This window comes from Aptenodytes patagonicus, chromosome 1 (genome assembly GCF_965638725.1).
Source record: "Aptenodytes patagonicus chromosome 1, bAptPat1.pri.cur, whole genome shotgun sequence".
NCBI lineage: Eukaryota > Metazoa > Chordata > Aves > Sphenisciformes > Spheniscidae > Aptenodytes > Aptenodytes patagonicus.
The window spans coordinates 33,610,397-33,636,245 of NC_134949.1; the positions used below are offsets into that span (position 1 = coordinate 33,610,397).

General features: G+C 35.5%; 2 protein-coding genes across 6 annotated transcripts in view; one reads left to right on the plus strand and one right to left on the minus strand.

The window, feature by feature from the left end:
• The window catches only part of IRAK4 (interleukin 1 receptor associated kinase 4), a 335,362-nt gene that overhangs the window by 190,177 nt on the left and 119,336 nt on the right, over nt 1-25,849 (plus strand). The gene's annotated exons all lie outside the window — the stretch shown is intronic.
• The window catches only part of ADAMTS20 (ADAM metallopeptidase with thrombospondin type 1 motif 20), a 101,772-nt gene that overhangs the window by 44,128 nt on the left and 31,795 nt on the right, over nt 1-25,849 (minus strand). For 3 of the 5 annotated variants that reach the window (XM_076331556.1, XM_076331518.1, XM_076331547.1), the window contains exons 7-21: nt 25,326-25,366; nt 24,905-25,025; nt 23,647-23,793; nt 22,945-23,086; nt 21,467-21,571; nt 10,872-11,017; nt 9,304-9,485; nt 9,071-9,207; nt 7,789-7,906; nt 4,893-4,988; nt 3,467-3,633; nt 3,228-3,357; nt 1,983-2,109; nt 1,122-1,332; nt 425-589 (exon numbers count right to left, since the gene is read on the minus strand). In XM_076331556.1, coding sequence (XP_076187671.1) covers nt 425-589; nt 1,122-1,332; nt 1,983-2,109; nt 3,228-3,357; nt 3,467-3,633; nt 4,893-4,988; nt 7,789-7,906; nt 9,071-9,207; nt 9,304-9,485; nt 10,872-11,017; nt 21,467-21,571; nt 22,945-23,086; nt 23,647-23,793; nt 24,905-25,025; nt 25,326-25,366 — 2,035 coding nt within the window. The remainder of the gene's footprint in view (nt 1-424; nt 590-1,121; nt 1,333-1,982; nt 2,110-3,227; nt 3,358-3,466; nt 3,634-4,892; nt 4,989-7,788; nt 7,907-9,070; nt 9,208-9,303; nt 9,486-10,871; nt 11,018-21,466; nt 21,572-22,944; nt 23,087-23,646; nt 23,794-24,904; nt 25,026-25,325; nt 25,367-25,849) is intronic. The other 2 variants (XM_076331527.1, XM_076331536.1) reach the window with 2 other exon arrangements.

Below are 25,849 nucleotides of genomic sequence, written 5' to 3' on the forward strand. Positions count from 1 at the left end.
AATATGAGTGCACATATCACAGCTTTCACAGAAAAAAATGTTTAAACTATCCATGATTCTTTTATACCCATATAATTATAATAAAACGGATATAATTCTGTTCTTCAGTTGCCTGGATGGTTCTCATTGCTTCATAAAAAAGGAAGATATGCATATTACTGTAAATAGATTTACTTTAAGTAGCTTCACTACCTGATTTTAACGTAACAAAATTCAGAGAAAAAGGAATTCTAGGTGTGTTTTTCAGAAGTTCTCATGCTGTTTGTACATCTGGGATGTATATCAGCCAAATCCTAGGACTTCAGAATTTTTATTATCGTGTGCCCCAAAATAGCCAGAACAAAAAACCAAAACACTTAAAGCAGCTTATTTTAATATTGATGACCAGGACCAAAGGCATCTTAAGTTTTACATGGTTCATTACCTCGCTCCACTCACTAACAGACCAGCCTGGACATAAGAATTCATTGCAACTCTGTGTTACAACTCTTGGAATTTCCTGGCATTCTCTGTCAGGAAGATGACGACCCAAATTGTTCATACAAAAAGCTTCTCTGGTTCTGACACCTCTTTCACAGCTCCTGGAACACTGCGGTGTATAGACAATATTATGAAACGGGAAACACAACATGATAAAACCAGGTCAAAATACATTATCAGTCTTAAAGGCAAAAGACATTAATGATTGTTAGACAACCGTATCCTACGTTTAATCCACAGACTGCTAATATGTTCACGTGAGATAAATTTGGCACTTCGTTTAGTAGTTCCAAGATAAAACTCTAATGAAGATTAAAGCTGAAATTGTACTTACTCCTTTTCTCCAAAATACTCTTAGAACTAAATTAAGACTGTAAATAAAATACACACCTTTAACCACCAGATCTTCTCTGCTGACTTCCAAAACTAAGCTGCAAACAATTTAGCTACCGTTTCTCACAAAAATATGAGGAAGTTGATGAAATATAAAGATTGGTATTAGCTCCTCCTACAACTCTGCATTTGTCAAACATTATTTTCTCTTAGTTACTTAAACTAAAAGAATGGATATAGAAGTAAAAATTTGATACGAATGTTAACCAGAACTATAATGGTACAATTACAAGTTTTTGAATTTGTACCTCTGACCATTCTGTGTAGTGCCAACTTGTTAACATACAGTCACCATGGCAGGGCTCTCTGGTTGGTGGTTTCTGCTGATCAGCACAGTACTTATCATCCACTGGAGCACTGAGTCCTTTTGAAACAGAGTACTTCATGCAGTGGATCTCTATAGACCGATATCCTGGGCCACACTTTGATGTGCAGTCACTTTTGCCAACATTGTGCCACCTACAAGGATAAACTATAGGTGAATAAAGCACCCAGAGAATGTACCAGGAATTGCCATGTAAACATAGATATGCATTTTAGGGAACAGATATAACTGTAAAATCTATCTCATGACTGGAATTTTCAAAGCAATATAAAAGAATTTGACTCATAGGCTTAAAAACATATTTTTAAATTTAAAGGATCTTTTGTCTTAATCTCCTACATGACTTTGAAAAATGTAAGCTAGAATTCTAACTCTTCATTCTCTGAACACTTCAGCATGGGCTTTCTTGGAGTGCAAAAACACAGGTCTGTTCCAAATTAGTTCCGGTTATGGGTACAATTCTGGTGAAATACGTATTCTGCCCAGCAATACAAGTTTTTGCGCCAGGATATGTAGAACAGATTCACAATCCTAACAAAAGACTTTGTACTTTTCCAAGAAAAATTAGGTAAGTATACTAGTTCTACTGAGATTCAGAGGTCTAAACCTAATGTATAAACCCATTATACAAATATATTTGAGGAAAGGAGAGAGAGACGGGAGGGATGAGGGAAGTAGAGAGGGGTGGAGGGACAAAGGTTAAAGCAATCTGAATTATTTTGTTTCAATCTATCAACAATATGTAAGACCACAATAGCTCCATCAGTTAGGAACCTCTTTTTACCTTAATTCACACTCTGTATTACACTCCTCAAAGACATCTGATACAGTGGGTGTAAGTTCACATCTTTGATCAGACACTACCACATGATCACTTTTACGTATGCATGTCATTCTTCTTCTTCGAATACCTTGAAAAGGAACCAAAAAAGATAATAAAGGGCTAAAATAAGAGTGCCTTTTTACACTAATAGATTCCATTCATCATTTAGAAATTTAACTGAGACACCCCATTAACACTAATCTTTGTATACAGCAGATTCTGTACAAACATGCTGCTCTGTGCAGCTGACTATATTCCAGGTGGAGAACAACCTTGTTCCCGTCACCCCTGCCATCTCCCCGCTGTACTACAGTGATCTCACGAGGATGTCAACTTCCAGAAAACTGCAGAAGTGCAACAGTCCATTTACTCATCAGGTTAAGTATTCCAAATGCATCCCGTCTGTCCTTTGCTAATTACCAAATTACCAAACCACCGTGTTAACTTAGAGGTTGTGATCCTTTTCTTTAAGGAAGCAGAAAATTTGATCACAAGGTACCTAAAAGATCTGGAGTGTGGGAACTATCATAGTTGACAGATGCTCTGCTTTTCTAACACGTGAGTATGTCTACAGCCTGACTCAAAACCAGAAGAAACTCAATCACCTACCTCAAGTACAGGCATTTCTAGCACCTGCTAACACAAATATCTATCAAAATTCTGTGTACATACACTTTATATATACACTTCATACATATTGCGGTTTTATTTTGACACTGGAATGGCCTATAGAATAACAAAATTGTAAATACTTATAAAGAATATCTTCAAATAGCTTCAGGCCAAGTAGCAGATAACCAAAAAAGACGAAAAAATATATATAAAAGATACTAGACGAATCAGTAGTGACCATCTGGAAACATGATAATGGAAGCCTAATACATATTAGTAGATATACAATACTGCTTTCTAAGGATGCATTAGACTTGATTCAACTTTTTTTTTTTTATAAACCACTCCTATGGCTACAAAAGAAAGGAACGCAAATGTAGTTTTGAATATAGAATGGCGTTGCATAAATACTGAAAATAGCAAATCTAAATCAGAAGCCATTCTGCCCTTAAAGGCTCTGTGCACCTAAAGTTTACTGAGAGTGCTGAGTTTTTTTCCTTACAAGTAGGGGTGGAAAAATCTGAGTACTTAAGACTAGTCTCTTCCTAAAAGCCATCAGGTCTTTGGTTCTGGTGAAAAAAAAAATCACAGTACCTTGGCACATCCTGCTGCAGTCTTGCCAGGGTCCGTAAGGATCCCACGTAAACAGATCAGTTCTGTCTTCTATCGGGATATTGAATGAATAATGCACATCAGGGTTGTATAAATTCCCTACACACAAAACCTTAATTGAGATAAAATGATAGCTGTTTTTCAGTGAATTTGAACATAAAGTTATGAACATAATGATCATATAGCAAATTTTCAAATTTATGAAAAAAGTAAACATGCACCTGTAAGGTTAGCTCTTCTTCGATTCTATCAGTGCTGTTAATTCGTTCTATCGTATTGTTTGAACCACTGTACTCAAAAATGGCTCCTTGTATATTGATTTCTCTTTTTGACATGCTTACAACAAAATTCCCATTCAAGATAAAATTTCCATGAATATCAGATAAAGCTATAAGTAAAATAAAATATTGAAAATAAAGCATCTATTTAATTAAAAGATTCTATCTATAAAAATTCTTAATAATATATCTTCTCATCAACACTTATCTTTATTTTAGTCCATGTGTAATACTTCAAAGTTGTATCAAACTGTTTTTAATACATGAATACAAGCCTAACCATCAGTAACTGTCACCTGAGCAGTTATCATGGATTTTCTCTGCATTAACAACACAACTTTAATAATATTTGTTCTGCTGAAAGGTTGACTGCAGTCATCGCTTAAATTTGGTTAGGTTCTGCTACTGTAGAAGAAAACCATTATCATCTATATTTCTGGCCTATTCTACAGCCCACATTCTTGTATTTGCTAGAGCTACTTCTAGTGAAATGGCTTTTAAAAGTTAATTTTAAAGTAAAAATAATTAAGCATTTATAATAATTTAACAACCGATTTATTATAATAATAAGTTAAAAATTAAATTTAAAAATAAAGTTTTTAGTAAAAGCATGCTATTCAGGCATTACTACATTTGAAATGGTAGCTAGCGTGAGGGGGTGAGGGCTGTTTCTGTGTCCTGTGAGATGCATGTGCAACAACAGGGCAACAGGTGGCAAGGAAAATACTTTGAATATGCTGAAGTTTGTTGAGTAGGATGGTAATGGAAGAAGAGACAGAAGGAAAATATGCACCAATATTCTCTCAGGCACCTTCAGATATAACATAAGTACTGTGAAATAGAACCACCAAGATTTTTGGTATAATGCGCTTGTGAATTCTTTGTTCCTCTCACACACTTGCAAATCTATCAACATGCGATCTTTATACTCAGACATGACAGAAAAAGAGAAATGTGAGACAACTGATAAGTCTGCTGAAGGTCAGACTGCTCCATTTATAAACAAAGTGTATGCTTCCAAGATTTAAAACCACAAATACCTGCATTATTCCTGAGTTCACTTGTGGAGTTTTAACTAACATTGCCACAAAGTCAAAAATTGACAAAATGATGCAACGTGCTATAATTCTTATTCTCCAACAAATGAATTTAATCACACATTTAAGAATTAGAAACATAACAGCATCTCACTCATTTTTCCTAAAACTAATACCTACAGAGAGACCTAGGCAAATGATGATACAATGTAATTAGAAATTAGATATTTGCTCTAAAGACTTTGTAAGACTTCTGACAATATACGTCTAGAGCAGACCTCCGGGAAGAGCACAAAAACTATCCATTAATGTTATACACAGGAGGCTTTTACCAAGGTAGTTGTCATCTTCTGGTTTCCCTGAGTAGCTGTGCTGCCGAATATCAATGTTTGTTGCTCCTTTGGGAATATTTACTACAACATTGTAACCTGCAATGTAATTATTCACAAATTTATTATATACAAAAATAGTCAAATACTAGTAAGTGTGAACATACATTTAACTACTTTTATTCACAAAAAACTCTACAGTGCACCAGTGACAACCACTGCTGAATGCCCTCATGTTTTAGAAAGGAAATGTGAATATCTTCATGCATATTAAATTTCTTTGTTAATGGTTTTTGTTTTGTTTTTTAATCACTTGAACTGAACTTATTTTCATAACTCATTAAAATTCTGTTTTAAAAAGCTGTTTCTCACAAATGTTAATCACAAGTTCAAAAGGATTCTTACGTCTAAGAAAAACTCAATATGGCAAACATTGGAAACAAATAAACATACATGTGCAATCTGAAGCATTAATATAATCTTTGCTAACATTCCACTTATTTTGCTGTGTTTAACAGTCTTGCCGGGATTTATCTTTAGTTAGTTGACTCACCTCTGTGGGTAAAAATTTAAATGGCAATATCCTTTTCAATTTTGTAATTCAGTAACTTCCCAGTGCTTTTAATCTATTAAAACTATGCCATGCATTTAAATGAACATTTAATCTAATCACAGGTCCATCACATTTACCAGCTGGGGGCAGCACTGCAATTGCAAATTGACACTGCATGCTCTGGATAAACACACAGCATTTGGTCAATCTGCCAACATACTGGGAAGAAAACCAAAACACACTCAAAAAAGCCCCTCATCTCACACACTGAAGACCTTGTGGTAATAGAATGAAAGACGACAAAATATGGGAGGAAAGTATAAACAAAACTGCATAGCATGTTGTCAAGGATACACAGGAGACTAGATCACATACTAAGGCACTGAGAATGACCATTTTCCAGGAAATCCTCAGATACTCTAGTTTGATGCAATAATAATAGCCAACATAATTATTATGTGTACATAATTAGATTACCATTTCCTAAATTGGGAGCTAAGGAAGTTAGTATTCCATTGTAATGAATTTCTGATGATTGTTTCACTACTGTTTAAAGACTTAATGACAACATTGTAACTGTATGAATACAAGCACGCACCACAGGCTGCTATTGCATAATTCCAAATTCTGCCTCAGCAACACGGCTCATGTCAGTATGGAAGGGGACCGGGTGAAGTTAAAAGATGATCACCAAGTGCACAGATTTTGACATACTTACCTTGTGATGTGTAACTCATAACTCTTTGGAAAAGAACATTTCCTCAGTGTTTTCAGTCATTAGCCTAGGGATGTCATAGGCCTCCCACAGACACTGAAGTTTTAGTGATCGGCTAGCTACAACCTCTTGTTTACATTGCTCCTACCTGAGCTCCTACCTGAGCACAGCTGAGTGATAATCCCAGATGTTTAGCATACTGTCCAGTAGTATAATTCAGTATCATCTTTTATATGCTATAAATCCAACAATTCGAACATAATTTAAATCATTCAACTAAGTCTAAAACCAAAATAATAAACTAAGTTGTTTTTTTTTTTTTTCCTCCAACTTCAGTTAGGAGCAAATAAGTCTATGATGATACAGAGCTGATAAACAGCAGAATGACAGTCTCAACCATATTTGTATATATGGCAGTTTCAGTATAATGGTCACTTGTAGCATATGTATTGGTGATATAATTTATGTGCTACCTATAAGCAAAAAGAGCTTTCACAGTGGTGGAAAACAAGAACACTGACAGTCCTTTACTCAGAATTATCAAAATAATACATTCTTTTCCTTCAGTGTTTTGACCACATGTTCAGAAATCCAATCGCTAAGAATAGTTGATTGCATCTTTCTTCCAACATCTCAGGACAGACACATACCAGAAAAGTTACGTGTAATTTGTATGGGAAGGGTAGCTGTATCCCACCTTTAAGTTTTTTTGGTACTTTTTGCTTGGCACAAGCCCTCTGCTAGGAAAAAAAATCCAGCAGGACACTGGGCATACTTTCCTCTTTGACCAGCAATTCCTTTGTTCTATGAAGACCCTATTTGGCAGCTCTCCAGGTATAATTTTCACTTCATCTGAGGTCTCTTTCAACCAGTGAAGCAGCATGAAGGAGCCTTTGGGAATCTGATATTAGCCTGGAGATTTCTGTCCTTATGTTCTATGCTCTAACTACTGAACTGCACTGCTCCACGCATACAATAGTCTCTCCATACTTCCCAGAAAGGACTACATATAGGAGAACTATCAGTAGCTCCATTAGAGAAACTAAATCAAAGAAATAGAAATTACTGGAGTTATTCAGAAGAGTTTCTCATTCACTACATGCCAATGAAGAAAGAAAGAACATAAACGTTGCTGCCCATGTTCTCTGGAAAGAGAAGGCTCACGTTTCACAGGCTATCTTTTTCACTATAGGAAAAAAGGAACCTCATCAGCTGCTCACACCACAGACTTCTCACTATCTCTTTACACAACCAAAAGGAGATGTTGGAGTAAGTCCTTCAGCTGCATAGTTCCAGATGAAAGAATAAAAAGTGCAAAGCAGGAAGCATTCTTTCTCTTAAAGTACTTTTACCCTCATTGTATCTTTTATTTGTGCCTTTGGTTGTGACCTTAGAGCAGACTGATTTCCACCCACTCCCCCCCCCCCCCCAAATGGGTCAGTGTGTCACAGTGTTTGCCTCTGCATCCTTGAGAGGGCACATGTGACTGAAAATCAGGTATTTTTTGTTGGCAGAGGCCCTAAAGACCATACACTGAAATCCTACTTCCTCAAATGTAAAACAATTTCTAAGCCATAGTGAAATGTACATTGAGTTAAAAAAAAAAGAAAACAAAACCAAAACAAACATACCATAACGAGCACTGTTGAAAGTACCTGCAAGAGTCTTACATGAAGAATTATCACCACCACAGATTCCACATTTGTCTCTCCTTGCCTTGGAATTCAAAACGTGATCACAGCCTGCTTGCTACAAAAAAAAAAAAAAAAAATATATACACAATAGCCCTGTGTCACTCAGCCTAATGGAAAACAATGAAAACAATGTAAGTTTCCCACTCCCCCAAAATATTCTTATTCACTGTATATATCTGGTCTTCCTTGGCAATTCATGAAAAGCCTTTTATGTTTTTGGGAGCTGTGATATAAGGGCAAAACACAATAGTGCTGTTGTACTAAGAATGCACAATCCAGATACACTTAATATGTCAAGAACTGTATAAGAATACATAACAGTATGTAAAGATTTTGTATAAAAATATCAACATAGCATATAAATTTTAAGTTATATTTACATTAAAAAGTCTTGGAATCCTAAAAGCGGTATGTATGTGTACATGGTCATCAATTCTTTTAAAGTCTGTCATTACTGCAAAATAAGCAAAGGAATACACATAGACTATGCTGGTTAAACTAGCATAAGCAAATTTTTGTTTATGTATCTTTACTTAAACTTTTTTTTTTTTAGAATTATGATAAAGAGGACAATTCTCTGGTATTTCCTCTTTCCTCTTGATTCAACATTATAAAAAAGGCTACATTTTCTCCTCATCATGAATTTACTCAGTTTCACTGCAATCAGCAAAACAACCCAGGCTTGACAAAAAAGTCTTGAGTTTACAACACATCAGTTTGCTTCTCCCAACAAAATTTAGGGCACTTCCATAACTGCTATTAAGCAAAGAGTGCTGAAATGATCCCTTTCAGGGAAGGGTCAGTTCCTCCTGACTTCGCAATGAAATAAAAAATACATAATCTAGCTACCCTTGGATTTTTTTTTTTTTACTTCTTTGATAGCAGAAATATGACAGCAATAAACACACAGCATGCTTCTTTCCTCCCTTTATGCCAATTTTGGATCAGTTTCTCTCTGCTTACTTGGACAATATTAATTCTCTCACATATCAGGCTTAGTGAGGAAAGACTGCGGGTCTTCAGATTCAACTGCATGTTCTTCACTTAATTGCCTCAATTTCCAGATCTTTAATTTGGTAGGGATTAAAATTAACTTAAGTAAATTCAAAACATCTTGCTTTACATATTTTCAGTAACATTTATTTGGATGAATATTTAATATCTACTTTACCATCTGTTAAAATTGATTTTAATAATTAATAAGTTTAGATTTAAATACCCTGCATAAGCCTTGAACACAAAGGTCATTGGTTTCTGCTCCACAGGGAGTACCATCAGCAACTCTGTCCTTCAGCTGATAGTAGGAAGTTGTTCCAGAAACTCGGCAAAAAAGTTTACAGCGATCTTTCATAGAAACTGGAAAGAAAATCCAACAGGTTTCTTGTCTGTTTTAAAACTTTAATTAAAGTAACATTTTTATTTCATTAATTGAAAAAAATTATAATTACTTACTACCACTGTATTTTGGAAGCCAGCGAACAGCAGATGTAAGACCATTGATGTTAAAGTGTTTGCCATCAAATTCAGAGCACTGTTGCTCCCGGAAATCTTTTTTGCCTTTTGGACATGAATCAGTATTACATGATCGAAATTTCATCCTGCGGCCAACACAGTACTTTCCTCCATTTCTTGGTCTAACAAAAATAGGTAAATGTAAAACACACTCAGTTTCTAAAATTGCTGTTTTCCATGAAGAGTGGCTTGAGTCACTGATCTAAAGGTGAAAACCTTACACAGCATTCTGCCATCTTTCACTGACTTTCCCCCCTACACTCTTGTCTTCTATTGCACTGTGCATACATTTATACCCATGTGAAGAAAATAAAAAGTCCACGTAAAATACTACTGCTGAGGAAGGTAGTAATCAAGCTACTGATGTTTATTAATGTCTATTACATTTTTATTTCTCTTACACTTATAATTACTTTGCCTGGGAAAAAGCATTATTAATTTTAATGCTTTCATCAACTTAGCTGGAATTACAGCCCTATTTTTACAGAAGCAGCACCTCCCTCAGTAATTTGAAATTATTATTTTACAGAGTGACAAAGAAAGGAGACAGCGTTAGGAGCTGACACACTCTTTTCTGTAGTCCTAATATTTGTTTTAGTTTGGGGATCAAAAGAACTAGGAAGGGAAAATTGTGGAAAACAGCCCATTTACTGTAAAGTCTAAAATAAATTTCCTAACTATTATAAACTCTGCTACACAACACTTCAGTATTAGCAGGGGAAGAAAAAAAAGAATAAATCAATGACATATTGATACTATCAGTTACTACAGACTGACAGAGGCATATCTAATGGGAATCTAGTCTACCACCTCTTACTCAAAGAAAATAAATTAACCTGGGGTTGTCTGACTGAGGTTCATTTATCCCACTGATAATATCAAGATTACACGACTTCCTAGAAAAACGCTGAAACTACCCAGGCTGGAGCTATGGTTCTGCTTCTGGAGAAGTTAAGGGTAAAGTTCTCATTGACTTTTATTACAGAGAATGAAATCACATTGAATTATTTGGTCAATGGAAATTTCTCATTATAAAGGTAAGTTGTAAATGAGACTGCTGTAACCAGTGTAACTTGTGGGCATTACTAGTGGTGATGTTGTAAAAAAAGCCTTAAATCAAAGCAAATCAAGTGTTTCACCAAAAAGATGAGCAGGGAACACACTGATTTCTTTTTGCAGCTTTTAATCCAAAGAAAGCATCTCAATGTTATAAGAAACCACCAGCATTTAGAGTAAAGCTAGAAAAAAAGACCCTACCAAAATAAGTCTTTAGAAATCTCTATAAATATGAATGAAATAGTGGAGACGATTAATCTAAAAGTTCTCTGCGTATTAGAGTCTGTAGACTTATCTCTCTTTTCAAACATGGCTGAGACAAGCATTTTTATTGGTGCTTTGTACTAACTCGCACAACCCACAATACCTTCATTTTGTTTTGAACCAATCCATTATGTTGTAATATCTTCATTATGCACTAATGTAAACCACAATAAAAAAACCCCACATACTCTGGTCTATTACACAGCCTGGTGGTGCTCTTGATTCCACCTCCACAAGTTCTTGAACATGAGCTATAAGGTCCCCATGGTCCCCATTCTCCATCTACAGGACGCGTCTCCATTTCTCTGCTCACACAAATTCCATGGCGGCAGTGCTGCACAGTTGACAAACAAAATAAAATTTCTAAGTCAAGCAAAAGGTTACTGTATATTTTAGGCACAGAAAGAACAAAATCTAAGAGCTCACTGCTCTTAATCTGGGCCTGGACATTTTCTAAAGTGCTGAAATTCCTTTAAGAAATCTTACCCAGTAGTCATATTTTCAAAAATGCTGCCTAGAGTTCTTTTCAGCATCCGGTAGCTTTCATAGAGAGCATATATCTTTAAGTCTTGCCACTTTATTCAAATGCTTATGTAAGAATCTCAAAATCCTGATCTTGAATTCCTGATATGTTTTCATGCACAAACTTCAAAAATAGATTTACAGTCATCTTGCAGGTATGAGATTCTTCCAGTTTAATTTGGAAATTCATGCTGATACAAAAAGTAAAAAGGTATGATAAACCACCAAGAAATTCAGGGTGTTCTGAGCATCCCGAAAGCTAAGACAGCTAGTGGGATTGTTCGGGAAAAGCACACAAATTTTCAGGCATTTAAGACCTTGTTTATGCTAAAGCAAGACGATGCTATAGATTCAAGCTTAAACTCAGACTTTCACACCTATAACAATAGGTGTAAAGTATTTTTTATTTATATTTTACAATAATTTTATATTTACTACTAATGTAACAAATTTACTATTACCATTAAAACTGAATTAATATTTAAAAAATAATAATTCTTAGAGCAAGATACTACATGGCAATGTCTATTGTGTTACTTCAGATTTTATTCCTGCTGAAGAACTACCTATTTTCAACTAAAAACTTAAAGGTGCAATTTTCATTTCATCTGCTGGGATTTACATTATTAAGACGACAAAGATTGCAAGACTATTCCGTTGTGGTCATGTCAGTTATGAGACTTCACCACCCCATATCTGTAAACTATTATAGAAAGTTGTAATTACCAGCTATTTTTTTTCAGAAGAATCAAGTGATCAATCTCTTGCTTCTAATATTTACTATCTAAGTCTGACTCTGCAAATATTTATCCACTTCAGTGGTTACTCAAGAAGTACGTGACTAAAAAGTCTAAATGAGAATCTTATGATTGGTGCATGTGCGACTTTTTCCAAAGAACCTGCAGGAATTACCAGCACTAATCCTATTGATGACTTATGGCAGTTGGAATTCTAATTCACTTGTATGCTTTAGAAAATCCCAAGTGATATATTTGATCACAACATAGTGGAATAGTTTACATACTAAAATAGAATATTTACAAGATACTATAATGTCAGCACTATGTCTCCTGCTGACTTCTATGTAGATAATGCATCCTCAACTTTGTCCTTGACTCCAAATATCCTCTGAAGCATCAAAGACTGCCCACATCTGGAGACAAGACACTGGGCAGGATGGACTACATGGGGTCAGTGCTCATACACAATAGAGAGAATTCTTTATTTTAGAAGACTGTTTGCAGACTCAGGATTAGACTGATCATTAGGAAGGATTCTCCTAGTCGTATTGACAGGGAGTGGCTTATTCCATCTTTCCCTGCAGTACATACATGGATCAGTCACTAGAATAATTGGAACAGATTATATCAACTCAACTGCTTGTTATTTCCGAAGCTTAGGCTTTGCCTCTGCTCTCTGTGACACAAAACAGCTTCGAGTTACTGAAACCCTTCTAGACTTTAAAGTAACTGAAGTCTCCAGTACATAAAACAATTTAAGAACCTCTGATACACAGAAGGTAAAATAATTCAAGGATTCCACCCCTTTTTAAAACTAATTTAAATGTTACACAGAATTTCTCAAGAGTTATTATGACGTTACAAATTTATTGTAGGAACTATCAATTAACACAAATTTTGCTGAACACACAGAAATGATGTGTGCAATCTTTCTGAATATACCTGAATGACACAAAACTCAAATATTGCTCAGTGGTTTTATCACTGCATAAAATAATTCCTAGAAGCATTTTTTTCCTAATTAATATATGCTTTTATTATATTGATACTTATGCTCATATGCTAACATCATTTTGCTCTCAAAATAGGAATGTGTCACAGAATCAGATTCTCCTTTCTGAGTTCTGCCTGAGTTCCTAATCCAACTTGCCAATAAAGTTGCCTGCCTGTATAATTCTTCGTCACACCGACTCTTGCACATGGGCCATATCTTTTAAGCCCTGAATGCCTTCTCTAAGAATATGACTATTCAAGGTGATTTTCAAGACCAAAGCAAACACAGAACAAAAACTAGATCTATCTTGTCATACAACCATTTAAATAATCCAGCAAACCGGCCAGATCATCACTCGCTTGGTGCTAAGACTAATGCTTTAACTTAACACCAAAAAGACACCTTTATTTCACTGCATATCTGCATATGATTTCTCACTGCAGTGCTTACTGTTAGTTTTTATTACTTTTTTCAAGATGCCCTTAGGGTACCTTTGTACCGAAACCTTCTAGTACCTAGTAATAAAAGATAGACTTTTACATAGTGCAGCCATAAGGTAAATATGAGGAAACATTAAGACCTTGCCTTTCCAAGAACTGTCATTAGCATCTTAGGAAATAATTTTTGACTACTATAGGCTGAAGATTCTAAATTCCCTTTCAAAAAATGAATACCGCATCAAAATATGGGACAGTGACCTAAAGTTTAGGTTCTTCTTCCATCCACAAGAACATTTACAATAACTTGAAGGGAGATTTCAGGAAAAGACAGAGTTGTAAAATGAAATTTTATACCCACAACAACATTATTTTGATCCATAAAAATGCAAAGCACATGTTCACATCTGGGATTTTAATAGCTTATTCAACAAACTTGTCTCAACTATTATTCTGCTGCATTCCTACAGAAGCAACATGATGAAGTCACAGTAGAAAACTCTGGCACCAGATGCATTCCAGATGTTCCTCTGCTTGCTTGAATCATTGCTTCACTGAGAATAATTTGATATACAGAACTTTCATAAACTTAAATATAATCACCAACAATTTTTCTTCCTACATTTGCTATGGCAAATATAATGTATGCATCATGTAAAGTGGGTATTGCTCATAATTCCAAACATACTGATTGCAGCAAGTGGCAATTCTGCTCTAGCCAAGGTCAACAGTTGGTTTGGCAGAAATTCTGACTCAAAACAACATGTAATTATTACATCTTCAGAGATAAGAGGGAGGGTTAATGGTTCAAATTTGGGATCAATGAACCTACAGGTACCCAGATTTGTATTTATTAATCACCTGCTTGTAATAAGCAGTTTGACTCTTGCCTATGGATTAAACTATGATTTGATAAACTAATTTCAGGTACTTCCAACTTATCTCATAGCTTATTGAACTTGCTAAATTTCCAGGAAAGCAATTTTGAAAGAAGTTAAAGCGTTAATTGCCAGGCTATGCTCGATTTCAACTGAATCAAGGAGAGCAACAGATACACGCAGAACAGGACTAGAGCTCTTCTGAAATCAAGTACTTCATACACAGCCTGGTACGACTCACAGCAGGAAAAGGACTCCAAGTTCACTCTTACTGCCTATATTTTCCAGGCTACTCCCAGAGATACACATAATTTTTTAAGATCTTGGGGCAAAAATTAAAACACTGATGCTCAGTGTATGAGGACATAGTTTCATGCGTTGGAGCCCCATGTAGCCTTGCAGAAAAGGAGCTCAAGAAAAAAACTTTTCATCTATTTCCAGACACCAACATGTTTCCATGGATGTTGCTGGTAGCTGCTGGTGCTTCTGAAAGGAAAGGTGATTGGACACTGAAGACAAGTATGAGGAGAAAATGAAAAGGACAAAGCATTGCAGAAGTGGACATGATAGTCTGTATTTTGCCTTCCAAATATCCAATTTTATTGTTCTGATTTCTTTTTGTCTTATAAAATAAAATTTCTTCACTCCTGATATCCAGACAGGATATATCCTATATAGGATGACTATATATATATATATATATATATATATAGAATGACTATAAGCTAGTGAATAGCACAGGAAGAGAAAGTTGCAGTGGATTGAATGCGGGAAAGGAAAATGGGCGTAGCTGGTGCCACAAAACAGATAAACACTAAACGCAGTGCTGCAGCACCAGACCAGTTCACTATAAAGCATCTGGCCTGTAGCTGAGGTCTGAGGATAAACTGTCTCAAAGTAGATTCCAATCACACAGAGCTGGGAAAGGAGTATGAATCTTAGAAGCTACATAGATTCAGCACATAACCCCATGAGCAAGAGAGTGAAGACAAGAACACCCACTCAGATGAATGCCACCACTCAGTCCACAGATCTCAGAGCTGTTGTTTCTGGCTGTATTTATGTCTATGGGGTGTTCCCATTCATTCCCTTGACTGCTACAGATCTCCCTCTGCCTCATCTGCTGCAGGTGGATGTAAGGAAACATTTTGCTGCACATTAGACCTATGCCTGCTCTCCATCTTCTTCCTATAATACACATAGTCAAGAAAGCACATTGCTCAGAGAACCAAGACAAGAAGTGGGGCCTAAAGCATATAATAACAGTGAAAACAGAGCAGTTAGTAAAATGAGTATACCAGAGAGAAGAAATAGAGCTTGGAGAAATGTCTAACTGAAGTTGTAACTATGGCATCTCAGGTCTCTATCTCTGTGGCATGGATTCTCAGACAAGGCTACATTTATTACTCAGATGACATTAATTATCTACAAAACCCACAATATTTTAATAATTTTTCAACATTTTCAATTTTTTCCTTGGAAAAATCTACATACTTTATTTCTCCCTTGATATATTCCCCACAGAAAACTTTTAATTTTTCTGAAATCACATTTAATCAGAAAAGTAATTTACAAAAATCCCAGTTTATAGCAAGAATTCTTGGTTTGAGCCCTTAAATACACTTTACTCCATTTTTACAGTTCAAAAGGTCAGATCTGCTGCTGCTTCCCAGATGGTTAACATATTCCCCTATCACCCAACTCTGTTAAAATCCATGAGGTTTTGATACTTACTTTACATATATATACACATATAATGAATTATTCTTTCAGATTAACTATCTTCATGTATTACATTCTGAGGTATTCAAGCAATGCAATGGTTTTTAGAAGAAATCAACACATGGGTAGTAACCTACAACTGAGGAGCAGCAAACATACTTCAGAATCAGAGACTGCTACTTCTTTTAGTGATCAAAAGCAATCCTTTGTTGGTCTGCATCCACATTCTCAATTGTCCCTGTATACCTCTCCTTATGTGGCTGAAATCTTAATTCACTTGATTAGCTATTCTAAATGTTTTTTAGAGACACTAGGCTCAATGTACAATATACATCTACAGTGAATAGAAGTAATAACCATTTCTCTCACACACACACAAGGCACATGCTTTCCAATCAAACTGTTATTTATATCATGTGGATTCCTTCTTGCTGTTAAACAGCTTTTTCCAGACTTCTCTGACATTTGTTTTTTCAGTGGTGCTTAAGTAGCAAACTGCCATTATGTAGAACACTGGGAGAGCTCCGGGACATGGAAAAGTTTGGGTCAGAATCACATAGCTACCTCCTACCCCTCCCTTCTCATGTCCAAAGAATCAGTGGAATACGGGCATATTTGTATACTGCTCAGGAATCCAGGAAGGATCAGAGATCCGAGTGCCTCAAAAAATAATTAAAAAACCCCACTTTATTGGGTATTTTTGCTGTTACTTTCATAGCAAAAAAAGACTTGTTCTGAGAATGCCACTCCTAGAAGATAGATGGTTTCACCATTTTCTTTGATTCTTCTTCGGAGGTGGGTTTTTTGGCTCAGATGAGCATCACCAACTCCAGCAGATGAGTTACCATTACTTGAATATCGTGTAAACTACACTGCTAAAAACTGCATGGCTTCATTATACAGAAGCCATGATTCTGATCCAGGTGTAAGTTGGAGATGGATATGTGTAAGGAGAGTTTGTGTACCAGTTGGCTTGTAACCAATTTGGTAACACATAATGGTATAGATATTTCTTTTCCATACTACTAGCTTACTACTCCTTTTAATTAGGTCCTCCATAAAATGGGATTAAGTATTTTCTGTGAATGACATTAACCACACTGAAAACTGGTACCCTGTAGATTTAGAATTATGAACAAATCCAGTGAATCTAGGGATTCTACCTACTAATATTATTTTGTGTTTGTTTGTTTTTTTAAATCTGAACAAACATTTAGATCTGAACAACATGGCAAAACCTCCAAACTCACTTCTTTGGAATTTCAAAAAGAAAGGAAAAAACCACCCTTCAAAACCTCCTATGAGTGCGAGGAGAAGTCTTTTGTACTATCTCAGAGTACAAATGCAAGTAAATTCCTCACTACAGAAACCCTTGAATAGAGTAGTCTCCCAAAAAAATAAAACAAATGGGTAGTAAAAGAAAACAAAGCAATTGAAAACATAACTTAAACAGATGATACCGAGAGCCTGCTGGTCTGTAGAAATTTCAAAGCACAAAGAAATTTCTGACTGGAATGCAACAAGAAAACCTAAGAGGAAGCAGGGCAAAAAGATCTACTCTAAGTTGTTCACATTTCCGAAATATCCACCAAATTAGCTCCTACCTGGAACGTGATGGCAACAAGAATTATGACAGTTAAGAGAAGGAAACTGAGCCAATTAAAGCATTCCAGTTTCTGTCCTAATGGAAAATAACACTCTCATATCTCGTAATACATAGGGGCCTCCTCTGATACCTTGGTCCTCAATGCAGCATATAAATACTTTCCTTATTGTGATTATGTTTTTTAATTTGTACATATAGTTTATACGATAGCAACAAAAAGTTACAACTGTATATATGAAATTCATTGTGGCATCCACTGAGCAGGCTACGTCCACCTAATCATATGCCATAGTTCTTAATTCTGAAGATAATCCCATGGTAACTTTGATTACAGAGACAACACATGAAAAAGCACTAACCACTTAATATTTTTCATGTCATTGTGCCTCATTACACAATAAAAGTAACATTTTAATAAAAACTTTATGTTCTGGTTATATCATATAACTGAATTTAGGAAGACAATCCAGGAATGTTTACCTTTGTATTTAATAATATCTCTCACAAAAAAACACCAGAAACTTTCAAGAAATAACTAATACAGCCCTATGGTGTGTAGAAATTCACCACTGCAAAGCTAGTAAATGTTTACATATGGCATGTCTAGGTATATTTACTATCATTTTGTCTCTGAAGCACCAATTAGGCCAAAGAACTTAAAGGCTGCATCCTCTGCTTCAGGGAAGGTCTGTGTGATGTTAGAAGAGCTGGCAGAAGCTTAGATTTCCTATGGATCTTTGTGAAGCCAGATAGGCGAACAAAAAGCAACTAAAGTGATGAGACACAACGTGAATATCAATGGAGTGAGAAACTGTTCTTAGACACAGCAGAATCGCTACCTGTAGGCTACTGTCAGACTTAAGCACTCAGAATGTATAAAGAGAGGAGGTGAACAGAAATTTTCAGATGCTACAGTAGAGGCCCAACAAGAAAATATAATTAATTTTTGCAGGTAACTCTAGGATGAGCAAAGTACAGTTTGATCAGCTCAAAGAAATTGGACTAGACAGCAAATTGAAGTAAAAGTGAAAGTTTTCTATTTTAGTAATATTAATCCTAGATAATTAATAATATTAACTCTATAGAATTAATACAGGAAATGTTCAAATTCCCAAGAAAATATTTTCTTTATTTTCTATAAGACACTGAAGTGTTAGGCTGCATTTTCCCTTTAATGTTTTAAGAAAATGCTACCCGTGCCTACTACTAATATTATATATAATATATTAAGAAGTCACTGAGCTCTACAGGTGTGTGCACCATGAGAAACACAATTCTCTTTCAAAATGCGTGCACGCTGACAGATTGCATAAGGCAAGAAGATATTCCATTAGGAAGTGCAGGCACTCAGGAAAAGCTGTTTGCTCATTCACTTGAGAGTCTTTGATATTATTAGATTTCTATCTTCTTGTGTTTTGGGGAAGGAAAGATAAAAGGACTGTTAGAGCAGTCCATAGAGTAAGATCCACTAATCAGACACACAACCTGAAGAAAAACTAAAGATTACTGTGAAAATAAACTCACATGTCAAATCTAAGCTTAAAAAGTTGATACTAAAATTAAATGCCTTAAATGGATCTTTTCTGTATTCATCACAGCCATAATGCTGCAAATGCCAAATATAAGTTTATTTAGCTTGCCTGCAAATATTAATTACAATAACTAGTCACCATGTCTTATTCCTATTAACATCAACAGAAGCTTGCTGACTGAGCTTGAAAGGAGCTGTCCATTAGACAGGAACAGATGACAATTTGTCAGATTAATTGCTGTTCGTTCTTACATCTTTCAGAGGTAATGACTGTAATTAGCTCTTCACTTCCTACAGAAAACTAGTTTCACTGCAGTAATTGCATAAGATAAGTTTTTGTATTCTTATATAAAAGAAGTCCTCTGAAGTTGGCAAATTAGTCAAGTCAATTGAACTAAAGATTACACATGAAGTTTATACAAAAGATGAACTTCCTTTCTGATCAGTGATTGACTGAAGAAAGGGTTAAACATTATAACACCAGCCGCAGGCATAGGATTTAATCAAGCAAAGCTTCCACCACAACCTTCAAATAACTTTTCCTAATCTTGCAAGAGAGAAAGAAACAGTTTCAGACAGTTTACCCACTAAATTGTTATCCACTAAGACAGTATTTTCAAATTCCTCACTACTACTGTCTTACCAAATACAGAAAAAGAAAAAATCTGTAGAGATGAAAAGTTAATGGGGGAATTTAGTAACAACTGAGTGAAATGTAGCAGCCTATTATACACAGAAATTAGACCAGATATTTTTTAATCATCTTTGAACCTACAAAACTATCAGAAGAAAAAATTAACATTGCTCTCACAGCCACTGAAGCTGCCAAAGCACACTACTATTAAAAGCAGCTCAACATAATAAACCAGACGTACTTAAGATAATCACTGTCATATCTGAGCATGTGAAAAATCTCTGAAATATTTATTCTCACAATCCCAACAGGTAAGAAAATAATTCTATTTGCTGGCGGTGAACTGAGACATGGAGAAGCTAAAGACTAGATCAGTGAACAACTCAAGCACCTAATTTCTGTTCACTTCCCAAACTACATACAAATCCAAAACTGAAAACCTCAAATCTTCACTGATAACTCTGGATTCAACTAGCCTCCATCATTACTTTTTCTATCAAGATTCTGCAAGTGCCTTGACTATATCTACTAATTAGATATTCATGACCCTTATGGAAAACCCAAGAAAGGTTGTATCAGAGAATACAGATTAAGACCTGCACTCAAAAACAGCCTGCCGGATGAGGAACTAGTGAGCTGAACTCTCATCACCCAAACACTCTTTACCAAACAAACCAATGAGCAGGGTGTAGGAAGTCCAGCTTGCATTTCTTTTTTTATGTGTCAAAGCATTCAATTCATACCTCATACAGCCAGGTAGAGTTCTACACATTTAGGGTGTAAGTGAGAAGAGAGCTCCTAGTTTTTAGCACTGAACAGATCCAAGTATCCTGAATTATGTTAAAATAGGCAAGACAGAATATCCGGTGAGTTATGTGTGGCTAAGGCACTTACTGGAGTAGATGAAGAGGTACTGAGAGATGCTTTCATAGAATCATAGGATATCTCAAGCAGGAAGTTGGAAGGGACCCATAAGGATCATCGAGTCCAACTCCCTGCTCCTTGCAGGACTACCTAAAACTAAACCATATGACTAGGAGCATCGTCCAGATGCTCCTTAAACTCTGACAGGGTTGGTGCCATGACCGCTTCCCTGAGGAGCCTGTTCCAGTGACCGACCAGCCTCTCAGTGAAGAACCTTTTCCTAACGCCAATCTGAACTTCCCCTGACACAGTTTCATACTGTTCATACTTTGTCTGAAACAGATACAACACAAATATCTACTGGAATCAGGATACTAATCCAAAGACCCTCCCCTTCCAAAGTAGTATAGTGCTGTATCTGAGTCACTCGTACTTAATTCATTTTGGTTCAGTGAAACAGCCTCAGCAAGACAAACTGGGGGAAACACTTTTGGGATGTCTTGTTTCCAGGAAATTCATCTTTGGAACACTACTGATGAGGAAAAAACCCAACTTGTTATAAGTGATGTGAAGTTCTCAAACAGAAGAGATGGCAGCTTTCCCCTGAGGTCTTCCACCTATTTTTAACCAGTGTCGCATCTGTAAACTTTTATCATTATTCTGAACAGACAACCTATGTTATTTATGTCACAACATTACAGGACTAAGAGAAACTGCAGGTAAAAATCAGGTAGATACCGTTTACACAATCAGTATGCTACAGGTGCAGTACTGCCACACAGCAAGCACTGATCATTCTTATCTACATCAACCATTTTGCCATATGCAAGTACCAAGAAATATGTGAAGGCTTACCATTCCCACGCCACAAACTGTTCCATCAGCCAAAGGCATGTGCTGAGTACGACAACCCTTGTGAACACCTTCTGTGCTTGTGCACCATAAGCGTTTGCATTGTTTCTAAAAAGAAAACAAGATTACCTTTGTTGTACCTGTAACACCATTTTAGACATTAGTTGGTATATTTATATTGGTTTCTCATACTATGTGAGTTTAGTGTTTGCTACTAGTAATACAGGTTTGTTTGTTTTTTTTTTTTACAGATAAAACCCAACCAAAAAACCTCAAAATTTAAAAAAAATTGATTTTGCATAAGGCCAGACAGGAATGTGGAGTATTTGCAACTGATCTCATTAGAAGTAATAGATAACTTCATTTTCTAATTCAGTAGATAATTTAATAAAAAAGCATGTAAGATTACGGCTGATACTATGCAGCACAGTGAGTATAATCCCCAGATAAAGACACTAACTGGAATTTTTAAATATACACTGACTAAAAAATTAAGAAGAAAGCCTCCTTTTCAAATTGTTAAGATTCTTAATGGACAAATAACCTTTATGGATCACAAAATTTACAAAGCAGTCTTCAGTAACACCATCTTCAGGTCTTTGAACGCCCCTTTACTTTTCTATAATATTCCCATAAAGCCTGACTCCTCCCAAACAACACTTTACCTCACCAACAGCTCCTCTTAATCCAGTCTGAATCTGATCTTAAATTCTCTCCTTTAAACAGCTCCAACAAGCCATGCAATACTAGTAGAGGTATTTGACAAGTTGGTCCAAAATCTAACTGTGTGACATCTCAACAGTAATGAATGAAGTCATAATGTTATATTTCTATTTATTTTATATTGCAATGGCCACATTAAGTTTTCAAAGTACAACTTAAGTGCATTAATCTACTCAAGTTTTCTTTCCAGATCCCAGTTTTCCTTTACAGAAATTTTTGGTTAAGTATAGAAAATGTACACTCTAACAGCCTTGAAAATATTTTCTAACACTTTGACAAAGTACAGGGAATCTACACTTTGGACCAAACATTTGGAACAAATATTTGAATTAATATATTAATTTTAAAGTTATCAATTTGTAAAAGGTACTAAAAGAAGCACATAAGAAAGACCTGTTAATGTAAGATAGGGGCTATAATGTGAAAACATTTGTAAAAGCGTTGAAATAATTCCCTTTCAGTAGTTGCAGAAAGCCTTAATTTATGTAGCTTTAGATCTTTTGAAGGAATTATAATCACATTTACAGATGTGCAAATCAAAATGAATTAATCCTACTTTTTAATTCTATGTATTTCTAGCACATGGAGCTTCAATACTCTCCAATGTACTCTTTCCCTTTCAACAAAATAGAACCTGAACTCTGACATATTTCAGGATAAAATTCTTCCAAAACCAGAAGTCCTGAGATTTCATTTCTAAACCTACCTTTCAGTAATTTTTTAGTACAGATTGACATGACTCTGTGTTGTTCACTTACCAGATACGGGCACACTTGTGACCCAAGACCAAACATAAGTTCACACTGCTTGTTGACATCATACATTGACCCAGGCAGCTGAGAGGAAAGATCGTATATTCTTCCACTTGGTTTGTCTAGGAGACATTCACCATAACCAGTACTGTTGTAAAAACAGGAACAAAATGTGAATAAATCGCTCCTAATTAATTCATTGGGAGCTTACTCACATAACACACCTGCATATCTCAGTGGACTTACGGGTTTGCATGCCTACCTGCCTATATAATGACTTTAATTAAAATTAATAAAATAAATCAGGTCATTTGATTTTCCTTTATTGGATTTTGCATTATATCCACCAAACAAAGCTTAAGGCTCTTTTTGCTTTATGGCTGTCATTTCCCATTTTCACATTCTTACAGGAAAAAAAATATGGTACTGCCTAAATTATACCTACCACTTATTTTTTAAATAATAATTTCCTAAAATAAAGTTTGGCTGTTCTGACCTAATAAAATCATATAAAAAGACTTTATCAATAACCAACGTCACTATAGTAAAAAAAAAATTCAAAGATTATTTTTCTGGAGGACTGAGGCCCTACAAATCAGTGGTTAAACCTAACAACAACACAAAATTGGTATTTAAGCAACACCTTTAAATATTTCTCAGAAAGACATTAAATTGAAAAAAACAACATAGCATTATATTGATACTTACTCAAGAAATTCAGTGATATATTTTTGACTACATTTTGACCAGGTCCATGGACTTGTATGGTAATTTAAAGTTGGAGCCATCACATGGTATTGATGTTTAATTCCAGCTTCCTTACATTTAAAGCTGTCATCATGAGGCACATTAAATCTAAGAAGCAAAACAGGCAAACTCCAAAACAAATTCAGCAATAATTAATTGAAACTCTTTTTGTTGTAGCAGCAAAATGCTTGAGTTTTGAGTTTGAAAATGCCTTAAAATTTAATGGGACTCACTTAATATGATTATTTGACATTATGGCAATAGATATTTTAAAAATACCTTACAAAATTCCCTCCTTTTCTAAAATGCTCCTAATTATATAATGCTGGGCACAGTAAGAATTTTACAATTACATAGTTCTTTAGCCCACCAGAAAAATTCCAGTGTTTTGGGAGTATGCCACTTTATTTAAACAACACATCTCCTCGACTGAATATACAGGCCTTCACTAGACTGTCCATAACATTCTACCCCGCTATTCACTTCACAATTCTTATAATTCAGTAACAAAAACAAACTACAGAGCACATCAACATCATATTATGCAACTAATACATCGTCTTATTTTATATCTCAGTTTAAGTACCATGACAAATGGCACGTATCTAAATGAACTTCCAGGCACATGAAAATCAACAAGCTAGCTACTGAGCTCTGTAACGTCGTCGTTACCTACACTGTGGCATGCCTCATGGAGCTAGAGTATAGCACCTTTCTGCCATCACTGATGAGGTATGCTTCATAAAATAAAATGCTGTCATCTCCTCTTATTTTTCTGTGTAAAGTATTTCTCTTTGTGTTACTCTATTGTATTCTGAAAGGATCAAACACAAGGAAGAATATTTCTGCGTTATATTAACAATTGTCTTTTCTTAAAGATAAATTCCTATCAGGGCTAGAATGCAGTTGGAGTTAACAGGACTATGTTACACATCTAAGATATCTGTCCCAGTGTCCCAACCAGTTCATATGACAACAGGACAGAACACAGCTGTATGGCCAGTATTTCCCATAATTCAGGATACCAACCAGGTTATAAAATTCACAATTTCTCTACCTCTAGGTGGTGGGCAGAGCTGGCTCACTGCAAGGGGCAAAAATAATGACTCTAAAGGACGTAGCAGACTGCACCCTCTTAGAAACGTAGAGCCCATCACTGGAAATCGGTCATATTCAGAAGGAAATAAAAAAATTTACCTGCTGGGAAATAGGTACTTACACATGTCCAAGCTCATGCGCTATTGTAAAAGCGGCACTCAATCCATTTTCTTCGCTTATAGAACAGCTGCGTAGTGGGTCACACATTGTACCTAGCTCTGCTAAACCTGCAAAATTGAATCCTTATATAAAAGCTTAACAGAATGAGTTCTCATGTAGGAGTGACTCTACAAATGAATACTACGGCACCCGAGTTGAAAGTCATGCCTCAACTATACAGCAAGTTTACACAAAATGATCAACCACCTGGCACCAAGGTACATGCCAGGGCAGAACAGCATTGAGAAGTTGATTTTTTTTGTCTGTGTGACTTAAGTTTTCATCTATTTTCTGATTTATTCCTAACTGAGTTTTCTCCCTACAGTGAAATTGTTATATATTTTCTGTTATAAAATCATACTGATTAAAAAAGAATAACTCACCAAGAGTATCACACTTCTCTCTAGCTCTGCAGATATCTTCCCTTGAAGGAAAAGATTTATTTAAAATTATTACAGAAAATAAAAGAACATTTTTAAAGTATTTCACTGTTACTATATTAATTACAGCAATTGCAAATCAGATTCTCAATTTTTAATCTTACAGTCCATTCAAACAATCTGCATTCTAGTGAAAGAAGTAATTTAAATTCACCAGACTAAGCTCACAGTATTGCTTTCTATCTAGCTTGCGAAGAATAAAAATTCAATACTATGTTATTTCTCTACAATGCAGAAGGTAGATCAAGCACGAAATGCTGCTGAAAAACGTGCAGATTGCAGTATACTTGAAACTACCTTATGTAGTGGACCATCTGCCAAAATAACAACGTAAAATTCAGGACAAATATGAAACAGTTTGAAGTACTGGAGTGTGTCCAACTTGAACACTGGGGGAAGAAAAATAATGAAAAAGAACAGCAAAAGAGAATATATTTCAGTGAATGAACATCAGAACCTTCGCTGAG